Genomic DNA, 13,765 nt, shown 5'->3' with positions numbered 1-13,765 from the left:
GAGACATGTTTCCAAAATGACTGCAATTCTCATATAGTAATCAATAATTATTTTATGGGATAAATGCTAAAGGTGACGCATTCCTTGTATTCATTTTTTTTTTTTTTTTTTTTTTTTTTTTTTTGAGTTTATGCTTTCATTTTAAGTCAAAACGAAATAGTTAAACTTGAAAATTTCTGCTTTAGGCCTCTTAAGGACTCTTAAGGTTGTTATCTTTTAAAAAAATCGATTTTCGTTAAATTTTCTTCAAATTTTTGAGGAAATGTTTCCTTAAAGAAACATTTCCTCAAAAATTTGAAGAAAATTTAACGAAAGTCGATTTTAAGAGTAGCCGGAGAACCTCTTTAAAAATTGTAAAATAAAAGCGCCAAAATGGTGACAATGAAAGTTCCGCAATATTAAATAAACAGAGGCTTGATGAAACACTACCAGATTCGACTAATTGTAAGTATTAAACGAAATTTTTCTATAAAGCCGAAAATTCAGTGTAATTCAATTGAAATTACTGTATAAATAAAATACTCTTTCTAAAGTATGAATATAATTCTACAATATCGTCTAAAAGTATGCGAAAACGAGTATAAAATGAAAATGAAAAAAAAGTCATGGATCAAATGTGTATGTATAGCACACTCATCCTATTAAAATCCGCGTACATCAACAAAGGTAAATTTTAGGATAGATGCCTCCCCCTTTTTCATCCGAATAATACCTATTATTTATTTTACTCTTAAATTATTATTTTTAATTAATAATTCACAAATTTTAGAAAAGGTAAAGAAAAAAACATTCACTGTTAACTTAAAAGTATCAAATAACAAAATTTAAAAACGAATATTGATTCCAAAAGTGTGGATCAAATCAAAAGTTGATCCAAATTTTTGGCATCAATTTTGATCCACATTAGTATTAACTAGCAACTATAGCATCAAATTACAAAATTTTTTATTTTCAAATATAAATTTTTTAAATAATTTCATAATCAAAATTTAAAAAATCCACTTCTTAAGTGTAAAATTCAATTATTTTCGAAAATTTTAATAAATCCTTCTAAACAATTCAATTATTTTTTAAAATACTCAAATTCTTCGCGCAAGAATTCAATTATTTCCAAGACAATTTTAATTGAATTCCTCGAAAGAATTCAATTTTTCAAAAAAAAATTTTAACACATTTCGAAAAATCCAATTATTTTCTAAAATCTTAATGAATTCTTCGAAACAATTCATTTTTTTTAAAAAATAATAAAATTCATCGCGCAAAAATTCAATTATTTTTATACAAATATTCAAATTCTATGCAGGAATTCAATTATTTTCAAAATTATTTTAATTGAATTTCTCGGCAGAATTCAAATATTTTTAAACATTTCCATAAAATTCAAATTATTTGCTAAAATTGTAAATAAATTCTTTAAAACAATTCAATTATTTTTATAAATATACTAAAATTCTTTAAAGAAATTCAATTATTTTCGAAAAAACTGTAATTGAATTTTTCGAAAGAATTTATATATTTTCAAATATTTCTATAAAATTCAATTAATTCCTAAAATTTTAATAAAAATCTTGACAAAAATTCAATTATTTTCAAAACAATTTTAATTAAATTCCTCGAAAAAATTCAATTATTATTTAAAAAAAATTTTAACACATTTCGAAAAAATTCAATTATTTTTATAAATACTAAAATTCTTTGCAGGAATTTAAATTATTTTTAATCCAATTTAAATAAAATTACACGAAAGAATTTAATTATTTTCAAAAATTCCTATAAAATTCAATTTCAACAAGAATTTAAAATTCTCTAAAAATAATTCAATTATTCTCAAAATATTAAAAAAAAAATCTATATAAAAATTAAATTAATTTCAATGCAATTTTTAAATATCAAAAAAATTGAAAGAATTCAATTATTTTCAAAAAATAATAAAATTCTAGTGATGAATTCAATTATTTTGATTATAAACTTAATTTTAGTAAAATTCTTTACAAAAATTCAATTATTTTCAAGACAATTTTAATTGAATTCCTCGAAAGAATTCAATTTTTAAAAAAAATTTTAACACATTTCGAAAAAATTCAATTGTTTTCTAAAATTTTAATAAATCCTTCGAAAAAATTCAATTATTTTTATAAATACTAAAATTCTTTGCAGGAATTAAATTATTTTTAATCCAATTTAAATAAAATTACACGAAAGAATTTAATTACTTTCAAAAATTTCCATAAAATTCAATTTCAACAAGAATTTTAAATTCTCTAAAAATAATTCAATTATTCTGAAAATATTTTTAAAAAATTCTATATAAAAATTAAATTACTGTCATTGGAATTTTTAAAAATTATATTCGATAAAAAAATTGAAAGAATTCAATTATTTTCAAAAAATAATAAAATTCTTGGGAAGAATTCAATTATTTTGAATATACTTAATTTTAATAAAATTCTTTACCGAAATTCAATTATTATTTTCGAAACAACTGTAATTGATTTTTTCGAAAGAATTTAATTATTTTCAAATATTTCTATAAAATTCTTCATAACAATTTAATTATTTCTTAAAATTTTAATAAATTCTTCGAAACATTTCAATTATTTTTATAAATAGTAAAATTCTTCGCAATAATTCAATTATTCTTATAAATAGTAAAATTCTTTGCAGAAATTCAATTATTTTCAAAAGAATTTTAATAGAATTCTTCGAAATAATTTAAATTTTCAAATATATTAACATAGAATTCATTTATTTTCTAAAAATTTTAATAAATTCTTCGGAACAATTCAATTATTTTTATAAATTGTAAAATTCTTCTCGGGAATTCAATTATTTTCTATACAATTTTAATAAATTTCTTCTTCATAAAATTTAATTGCTTTCAAAATTTTCAATTAAAATTATTAAAAAAAATTCCGTTAGTTTAAAAAAAAAAAATTCAAGGAAATTCTTCAAAAGAATTTAAATTAGGATTTTTAAAAATTTTTAATTCTTCGCGAGAATTCAGTTATTTTTCTAAATAATAAATTTCTTTGAAGGAATTCTATTATTATGAAAATTTTCGATAAAATTCTTTACAACCATTCGATAATTTTCAATACATTAATTTTAATAATTGAAAATATTTGAAAATAAAAATGATAAAAAAGTTAAGAAACAAAAAAGCAAACAACAACTAACTTCAAACTGCGAACAGATTACCGGAATATGTACTTTATTATTATTTAATTAACAATAATTTGATACTTTCAAGAAAACTCTCTTTGTAATCATCTTAGGAAGATAAAATTCAATATTTTTTTTAAATACACATTATTACACACCAGTATTAATATCTATAAAAATACTAGTTCTTATTCAGTAAAGTAATAAATTCGCATTTATATTCGACCCTGATTGGATACCTGCTCAAATTTACCTAAAGCACTACTTATAATTACTGAAGATGACACTAGATCCTTAATAGTTATAGTATAAAATTTTAGGCTATTATTAAAATACGGTATATAAAATAAAGAAAGCTTCACATCATATCAAGATTTTGTAATACATTAGTTTAATTAATTTAATTCATTTAATTAATTTAATTAATTTAATTCATTTAATTAATTCAATTATTAACAATTAATTTGTAAAAAAAATCTCTTTTGACAATATATTTAGTGTTAAGATTTAGTGAAAAAAAATAGATATTACTTTTATTTTCCGAATCTAACGAAATCAAACTGTGAAATATATTGTCAGATTTGTATATAATATTCTTTCGAAGAAAGCATGGGGCGTCTATTCTTATATTAGCCAAAATCGATAAAATATATGACACTATTTTTCAGGAAGGCTGCAAATCAGTTTTGTGATTACTCCTATACAGCTTATTTATAATGTAATACAGTAAAACCTGTCGGAATGCAACTCGATTTTTTGGATTTTATTACCGGAAATAAAAATTGTTTTTTAATTAAATTTTTGTAATATTTTTGAAATATTATTATTACAATATTTTACAATCTGGTAGTAAGTGAAAATAATTTGTACATTTTTGAATATAGAAAAATTTTTGTTGCATTCCGACAGGTTCGATTGTAATTTATACTGAAAATTAAGGATTCATTCACCGAACTAAATTAAGAGCTTTAATTCTGTTATATAGAAGTGAATTTCTCTTTAAACAAAACATACCATCAGACTTAACACTCTATTATAGTGGAATTTTTGTATTAATATTTGAAAATTCTCCACGAGACTGTAAATAAAATGATAATTAGTATATGTAAATATACATGTAAATATAATTTAGAATCTATGTGAATAAAGCATTAAATTATTGTGAAAAAAAATATAAAGTTGAACGTTTATAAATGTTTTTATTATAATGATGATGTATATGTAAAATTTCTTTTCTTAATTCAAAATATATAGATATACAAAACAGTATTTTAATCTTTGGTAATTGTTTAAATTTGAATTGTTTAATATTTGAAATTAAAGTGAATATTATTTATTTTTATTTATATTTATAATTTTTAAATATATATACATTTAATTTCCTAAACTGCATAATTTGATAATTTGATAATTATGTGCAAGTAGATGCATATATATATTATGAAAAGCCTGTGGGTGCCAATTATGTGGACATCGTGAAACTTGTAACTTTCCAGAATCAAGTCATGGAAACTTTAGTGGACTGAGTACATAAAGGGGCAGCTAAACCGAAACTAATAAGATCCTTAATGTACCGCAGGGACTTTGGGATTTTGGACTCAGAGACGATCTATTTAAGTGCTTTTTACAATGCGGTAATCATAACAAAACAATCGGCTTCTTGAAAAAATAGAGAAAAATTAAATAATTTAGTAACTTTATTGGAACTTCAAAATGTCATGATTTCATAATTTATATGAAAAAGATAAAATAATAAATTTTTAATTCTCCTCTTTTTTAAACTGAATAAACTCCTTTTTAAACTCCTCTTTTTGAAATATATATTAAAATATTTATATATTAAATAAATAATAATAAATAAATAATACCTATTATTAAATAAAATATTATTAAAATATTATATTAAAAAACACCTTTTTGCTTTTTATAATTGTTAAAAATAAAATATTTATTTCTCCAAATTTTTATGAAATTTAATTATTATTTGAAGTAATTATACTCTGTGTTTTACATATTTTTTAAATAACCAAAATTTAAATTCTCGAATTATTATTTTACATAATTTTCAACTCAATGAAAGTTTTATTTCTTATAATTTTTATTGCACATTATTATTTAATATAATGTTTAGTTTATAAAACTTTTAATGTGGCTTAATTTTCATGCCACTTGATTCGCAAAATATTTTACAAATTAACAAAATATTTTCATTGATTTAACAGTGGATTTTCATTAATTCGTTAAATATTCTGTGAATCACGTATTCGATAAAATAAAAATAAAAAAAATTAATCCATTTTATAAAATAAACATTATATTATAAGTAATAATTCTATGCAATAAAAATTATAAGAAATAAAACTTTTATTAAATTAAAATTATGTAGAATAATAATTCGAGGATTTAAATTTCGATTGTTAAAAAAATTTATGTTAATTATTTCAAATAAGAATTAGATTTCATAAAAATTATAAAAAATATTATATTTTTAACAATTATATTACTTTCCATTTTACAAGTGAAAATTTTATGTTAATTTTGAATTAGATTACATAGAATCTTATCAAAAAAAATTTTAAATAATTGAATTCCTTCGAAGAATTTCTTTAATTGTGAAAATATAATTGAATTCTCGCGAAGAATTTTATTAAAATTTTCTAAAATCGTAATTAAATTCTTTTGAAGAATTTCTTTGAATTTTTTTCTTTATTGAAAATTTTGAAAGCAATAATTGAATTTTATAAAGAAGAATTTTATTAATATTGTATTGAAATTTGAAAATAATTTAATTCCTGAGAAGAATTTTATTATTTATAAAAATAATTTAATTCTTGAGAAGAATTTTACCATTTATAAAAATAATTGAATTGTTCCGAAAAATTTATTAAAATTTTAGGAAATAATTGAATTTTTTCGAGGAATTTAATTAAAATATTGTTTTAAAAATAATTTAATTTTTGTAAAGATTTTTATTAAAATTTTAGGAAATAATTGAATTTTATAGGAATATTTGAAAATAATTAAATTCTTTCGAGAAATTCAATTACAGTTTTTTCGAAAATATAATTGAATGTCTGTAAAGAATTTTATTAAAATTAAGTATTTTCAAAATAATTGAATTCATTACAAGAATTTTATTATTTTTTGAAAATAATTGAATTCTTTCAATTTTTTTTATATTTAAAAATTGCATTGAAATTAATTTAATTTTCATATAGAATTTTTTTTAATATTTTGAGAATAATTGAATTATTTTTAGAGAATTTTAAATTCTTGTTGAAATTGAATTTTTTGGAAATTTTTGAAAATAATTAAATTCTTTCGTGTAATTTTACTTAAATTGGATTAAAAATAATTTAATTCCTGCAAAGAATTTTGGTATTTATAAAAATAATTGAATTGTTTCAAAGAATTTATTTACAATTTTAGCAAATAATTTGAATTTTATGGAAATGTTTAAAAATATTTTAATTCTGCCGAGGAATTCAATTAAAATTGTTTTGAAAATAATTGAATTCCTGCAAAGAATTTTAATATTTGTATAAAAATACTTCCTCTATGAGGAAGTAATAATTGAATTCTTGCGCGAAGAATTTGAGTATTTTAAAAAATAATTGAATTGTTTCGAAAAATTTATTAAAATTTTCAGGAAATAATTGAATTTTGCACTTAAGAAGTGGATTTTTTAAATTTCGATTATGAAATTATTTAAAAAATTTATATTTGAAAATAAAAAATTTTGTAATTTGCATAACATATTTTATAAGACAGTTATGGCTTTAATTTAATTATCTACCAAAATGGACTGCAGAGAAATGTAATAAATAAAATAAATAAATAAAATAAACTGAATTGTTTCAAAGAATTTATTAAGATTTTAGAAAATAATTGAATTTATTAGAAATATAATAAAAAATTATATAAAAATTGAATTATTCCGAAGAATTTTTATAAAATTGTTTTGAAAGTAATTGAATTCCTACAAAGAATTTTACTATTTATAAAAACGATTGAATTGTTTTGAAGGATTTATTAAAATTTTTGGAAAATAATTGAATTCTTTCGTGAAATTTTATAAAAATTTTTTTTTAAATAATTGAATTTTTACAAAAAATTTTACTATTTGGAAAAATAATTGAATTCTTCCGAAGAAGTATAGGGGAGACTGGGGCTAAATGTTAAATTTTGCATAAATGACTTTTTTTAGACAATAAATCCGCTAATTTGGGTGAAATTATGCGCCCCCACTTTTTTGTAATATCATTGTTTATATTCATTTCTTTGTTACGAATAAACTGACATTAACTGACATTTGACAATTTTATACCATCATCACTTTTTTTTAACTCTTGAATGTAGTAAAATTTTTTGTATACAACTAATATAACCTTTTAAAAAATTAAAAAAGTAAATTTATTTCTTAAAAAAATAATAATAAAATAATAATCAAAATGTCAAAGTTAAATGAAAACAAAAAAAAAATGCAAAATTCACACGTGATTGAAGGTTAAGAAATAAATAAAAAAATTAAGAGAAAACGACGAAAAGAATTAAATAGAATAAAAGAAAAATGTTTTGTTTAGATAATTGGTCCTATACTGATGATACATCGTTCATAAAGTGAGTAAAATCAGTTTCTATTTTTTAATATTTCTACACTTAACTATTTAAAGGCAAAATACTGCTAAATTGAAAATTATTTCGTGTAATTTAAATTTAATGAATACAAAATTTACAAGTACTTTTATTATTATTAGAAACGTTTTTTTTTTAAAGAATTAAAAAAAAATTTACCCTCGTCTCTATTAAAAAACAAACTAATTTCTCATTTTTAATTTATAATAACAAAAATTTTGCTGATTTTGGTAAATTTCCATACATAACTACTATTTATTAAGTAATTTTTAGATCATTTTAATATTTTTTAATTTTTTTTTAAATAAAACAATTTTACTAAGGAAAGTTTAAAGGAAAATAATAATTTTTTTTTAAATTGACTAAAGTTCTATTAAACTAAAGTTTGGGTCAAGTTAACCCAGTGTATTCGGAAGTATCTTAATAGTAACTGGCGAATATTTTACAGAAACGATTCTAGATTTTTAGATGATTGTCATCTGAACCAAAAGAATAAATTAAATAAAAGAACTTTTAAGATACCACAAAAATTTCCTGGACTGCTGTTAAATAAAAAGATTCAGCCTGAGTTAAAAAAATTAATTAACAATTCTAGTCAACAGGATACCTTAAATATTAAGCACAAACATAAATACAATAAAGACATTAAAATATGTTGCCGAATGTGTTTAAAATTGCAGGTAATTTATAGAAACGCGGTAATTGTGACTATAAATTATAATTTATATAACATAGTTTATATGACAATATTTATAAATTACAATATGTAAATTATAAATTTTGACTAAGAAAAAAAATGTAATTTAACAGGAATTAGGTTGTCCAAGAATTCCAAACAATTGTTTCAAGCACGACAGTTATTTATTCGTTGACCATGCTGCTGGTTTGAATGCAGGATTGGTGAATGGTGATTATTTAAAGTTTGAGTTTCCTTCAAAGAAAAAAGAGAAAATTGTGAATTTAAATGTATGCCTTAGAGGCTTTAGAGGGATGCATCTCTCAGAACTATCATCTCAGAGAACAAAACAAAAAAGTTGGAAATTTTGTTTCTATCAAGCTATAACTGCATTATTGGCTAAAACACAGTTGAGGTGAAATAAATAAGTTCTCAAGTTTTTTTTTATTTATTTTCCGCAAATATATTTTGGTAATACAGTCGAACCTATCGGAATGCAATTTTTTTCGAATTTTATCACTAAATAAATTTTACAATCCTTACAAAATTATTTATACCTAATTTTGTAATGTTTAGATAATATTTTACAATCTTTAATAATTTTAACTAGAAAATAATTCTTTGTGGACATTTTTAAATGTCAAACAATTTAATTAATTTTTTGTTTAAATGGTTGCATTCAGACAGGTTCGACTGTATGACAAAAAAGTTTCTCTCACATTAGATACAAATATGCATGGAGTGGAAATGTTGATTATATTTACGATCACGCCTGGATTCTTTTTATTCACACCGGCTCGATTAATGTAAAAAAGAGACAGAGACTAAATGATGTTGTAATTAACAATTACAAGTATAATATCGAACTCGAATTAGTGGATGAACTGAATTCAATTGCTGACTCATCGACACCATTCAATTATTTGAAATCTTTCACCAGAAAGCAATTAAATCGAAATGAACTGATGCACATCCCAGAAACATTGGGTTTAAAGAAAGCTTCAAATCTAAAAAAATTCGCAAATCGTAATTCTACCCACAAGTTAATGGAAGAATGGCTCGATGCAATAGATCTTCTGTCACATATGAATTGTATTCTTAAAACAGGAGAATTTTCCCTAGCTTTCTGGAGAGAAGGATACTTTTGGTATCTTTACAATCCGTACAGATGCAATGAGTACGGATTTTTTGATGATTGTGGATATAATTGTATTATGAAATTTTGTTCGATGGATTCGTTGAAACGTTACTTGATAGTTCTCTTGAGTACTGTTCAAATAATTCACAATGACGATTTAAAAAATAATAAAATGGGGGGAACTAATCAAACCGAAATTAAGAATGAAGATTCAAAATCTGCAAATACTTTCACGATTCAGTTGTTTAAAATGAACTTCTATTGTTGCAAAGTTCATAATGTTCCTAAAGTTCATAATAAAAAATTGTGTCCAAGTTTAGTTGACAAATTTCAATTGTTAGCACATGACAGAAAAATAAATAATGAGGATTGCGACTTTGAGTTTAATGATTCTTGTATTGATGATGAAGGAAAATCAGAAGAAACATTACATCCTTCTGAGGTAGAATAGTTAAACTAACTTAAATGTAGTTAAAGCCTTCGAAATATCGTAAAATAAACCCAAAAATATTTTCAAAATTATGTACCGACGAACTGTTTGTTTTCTTCACAGATAAAACAGGAAAATAACATTAAAAAGAAGAAACTGAATGAAAATTTTTTATGGAAGCAATATCAAGTAGAGGAAGAGGATACTCTTTTTTCCATGCACACCAATATTTCAAATGAAATTTTTCCACAACAAAATCAAGAGAAATATTTTTATGCTTGTTATGTTATTTGTGCTGGTATGACAAGACTAATTTCACCAGAATTCTGGACACCTCAAACTTTAAATGCTATTTTGTTTTTTGGCCGCATGTGAGTATTGTAATAATTGTATATCAAAGTTAATTATTACAATATTATTATTACACGAAGAAAATTTGTTTCTATTCTATCGAATATAGAATTAAAAGGTTTTTAACATCTTTTCACTAAATATGAATTCACTGATCAACACCTGTAACATCTTTTTTGTCCTACCTGCACGAAAAGTATGTCATTTCGGGCACTTAAAGTGGGCGCAAAGTAACTGATTCTCGCCCGGGGTTGGGGAAGCGGGCGCAAAAGTTCTTTTACGCCCGCTGACGTCACACAAGCGGGCGCAAAAGTACTTTTGCGCCCACTTCGCTCGTGCCCTCAATGCCATACTTTTCATGCAGTTAGGACAAAAAATTATGTTCGCAACATGGGCGCAAAGGTGATTACGACTTTGGCGAGATTTCGGGACCTCGCCATCGTCGCAATCACCTATTTTGCGCCCTTGATACGATAATAACTATTATTAAATAAAAATAAACATAGAATAATTAATAATACATTTGTCCTTAACTTCACAGCTATTATACGTCTAATAACCAAGAAGAAAAACTAAACCACGAAACAATAGAAACATTAAATACTGCAACAATTAATCAATTAACCGAAGAATTTAAAATTGCAAATTTTGCATTTCAACTGAAAATATTTCCAGCATCTCATGGCCATCTTCACAATAAATATACCAAATGTCTTAAAACTGCCGTTGAAAAATGCTTTTTAAAACATAATTTTGCTATTTTAACCTGTAAAAATTCATGTCTGGGATTTTTTAAAGACTATGCATCTTATTATATTTTTGATGTTCGATCGAAAAATTCTGGAAAAGGCACTGCTTGTTTATTGAGAACAACTTATTTTCATAAATTTATGAAAAATTTACTACTGTTAATCGATTCAGTTCAGTATAATCAATTTGCATTGAACCCTATTAAAATTTTCACTATTCTCGATCACGAAAATATTGTCTGCTCTGGAACTAAGAATTTTGAAAAGTTATCAAGTGCAAAAGAAATTAAAAAAGGTGACAGAAAAAATTGTCCTACAGATTAATTGTGCATTTATGAAAGATTTTAATTTGGACAAACTAATAAATTTTTAGTACAAATAAAAATTTGTTCTACTATGCGATTATTTGCATCAATATATATTTGAGAGTTTAAAAATTTTTTCTTACAGTTCAAATAAAGTAATGAAAAGCATATTTATTAGTTGCTTTTTTTATTTAATAAATATTTTTTTACCGCATCTTTTTTGAAAAGATGTATTTGTGAATTTCTTCCTGTAGAATAATGAATGTTTGTGCCTTTTATGTTGCACTTGCGGAAAATTAATTAAAACTTTGGTGTCTTTATATTCTTTAAATTGAGGGACTTTAAGGATGCTGCATCGTATACCAGCGATTTTGTAATTATTTTCCCAAAGGCAGACGAAGCCATGCAAAAAGGCAATCTCGGCGTCCGAAGCCGCGTATAGCAACCAAAGTGTTTATAAAATTACAGCGATTCTCGCTGGAAATAACGTGAAGCCTTCAATTCACCAAGTCTCATTATTGGATTTGGGAATCACATTCAAGACACTCGGTTATTTTTAAGTTTTTATATTAAAATAAATTTTAACAATTATTCAACTTTTGATTTTTTTAACATTTAACATCATTTACAATCAAATCATTAGCATCATTTACTAACAAATGCTTGAAAAAGCAACTGACGCACTAAATTATGCTTTTATTGAGAAATTTCTTTAAAAAAATAATAAGCTTCCAAACATTTTGTGAGAATATTTCAAGAGCGTCATAATCTTTAAAAAATCTCAAACTTTTGTGCATATTAAAATCGCAAAATATTTTAAAAAACTTTTTTCTATGGTATTTTTAAGACATGTAAATTTTTGCATAATTATAAAGGTGAATTTAAATAATTATAAAATTTATAATTATAAAATTAAATATATATTTAAAATACATATTGCTTATATATGAATATAGATAATTATAGGTAAATATTAAAGAAAGTGAAAGTAATAAAGGGTTACTCTGAAAAGTGGCTCAGAGATTTTTAATTATCTTTATCTCTAAATTCTTTATCCTTTTGAAACAATGTGGCTGGTCTGTGTTTCTAAAACAAACAAAGTCTATGTTGATACTCTGTAATAGAATAATCTGCCGCTGATTCCACGGATATAACCTACGGGTATATATGTACGCACACATTCAAACTGTATAAATGCAGTTCTATATATGGGTTTATGCGTGCGGATGTGCTCTAATTTTCGCTATAGGTAGATATATAAATTCCGAATAAGTTTTTTACTCAAAAAAAAAATGTGTATGATATTAACTGTATCTCCCTTTTTGAAAATTTTAACTTCTATCATCTGTTACAAAAGACAGGCTTCACAGTGTCCCTAAAAGGTATTTTAGGGGAAATAGGGGACTGAAAATTTAAAAATAGGGGACACTTTTAGGGGACCATAAAAATTGGTTAAATAAAGATAAAAATATAATTTATTTATACAGGGTTGCCACAAAAATTTAACTTTATTTTTCCCTCACTTTTCCCTGATTTCCAAATACAACTATGACTTTTTTCCTGACCCTAAAGAATATTCTGATTCACTCTCTTATTAGATACTCAAAAAACTATTCTATTAAATTTATTTACAAATTTCTTCAAAAGTAAAATTATTCCAAAACATTAATAGTTTTATTTAAAATAAATATTTCATCATTTCTTTTTCATTGGAATTAAGATGTTCAAAAATTTCAAATTCAAACCTTTTCAAATTAAACTCATAAGAATATTATTATAAAACAAAGAAATGGATCACTTCGAGTCTTCGAATTGGAGTAATCCATTTCTTTATGTTTTATAATAATTAAAAATGACCGACTGACAAAATAATTATTTTATTATTATAAGAATATTGTTACTGTAATTTCTTCAAAATTATTTCTATCATTTCAATTCAATTAACATTTTCTAGAATTTTTAAATAAAGTTCTACTTTAAATCAATAACATCAACTATTATTCAATTAAACTTTTCCAAGAAAAATAATTCTACAGAATTATTAGTTAAAAGTAGGAAAAATAATAATTTAATTCTACGAGAAATCAATTATTTAAATACAAAAATAAATAATATTGGATGTTTCTTAAAATTTAATTTTTACGAAGAATTGTATTAACAACTTTTGGAAATATTTAATTTCTTTTAAGGAATTTAATTAAAATTTTAATGAAATTTATTGTATTAAAGAATATTTTATAACAATTTTTGAAAATAATTGAAAACTTTTTGAAGAATTTTATTAAATTTTTTTGAAAATAATTAAATTCCTGAGAAGAA

The 13,765-nt window shown here is 22.6% G+C and overlaps 1 protein-coding gene across 1 annotated transcript; it reads left to right on the top strand.

Annotated features, from left to right (window-relative positions):
- Nucleotides 1–8,459: 8,459 nt before the first annotated feature.
- LOC122500551 lies at nucleotides 8,460–12,006 on the top strand. The gene is made up of 6 exons (XM_043609526.1): nucleotides 8,460–8,477; nucleotides 8,608–8,888; nucleotides 9,198–10,053; nucleotides 10,165–10,412; nucleotides 10,934–11,317; nucleotides 11,838–12,006. The coding sequence occupies exons 1-6, from the start codon at nucleotides 8,460–8,462 to the stop codon at nucleotides 12,004–12,006; spliced, it is 1,956 nt and encodes a 651-aa protein (XP_043465461.1).
- The last annotated feature ends 1,759 nt before the right edge of the window (nucleotides 12,007–13,765 follow it).

The sequence above is a fragment of the Leptopilina heterotoma genome, unplaced genomic scaffold (assembly GCF_015476425.1).
Source record: "Leptopilina heterotoma isolate Lh14 unplaced genomic scaffold, ASM1547642v1 Lhet_101, whole genome shotgun sequence".
Classification (NCBI taxonomy): Eukaryota; Metazoa; Arthropoda; class Insecta; order Hymenoptera; family Figitidae; genus Leptopilina; species Leptopilina heterotoma.
Note: the sequence above shows the minus strand (reverse complement) of the source record. Positions and strands in the feature narration are given on the sequence as shown.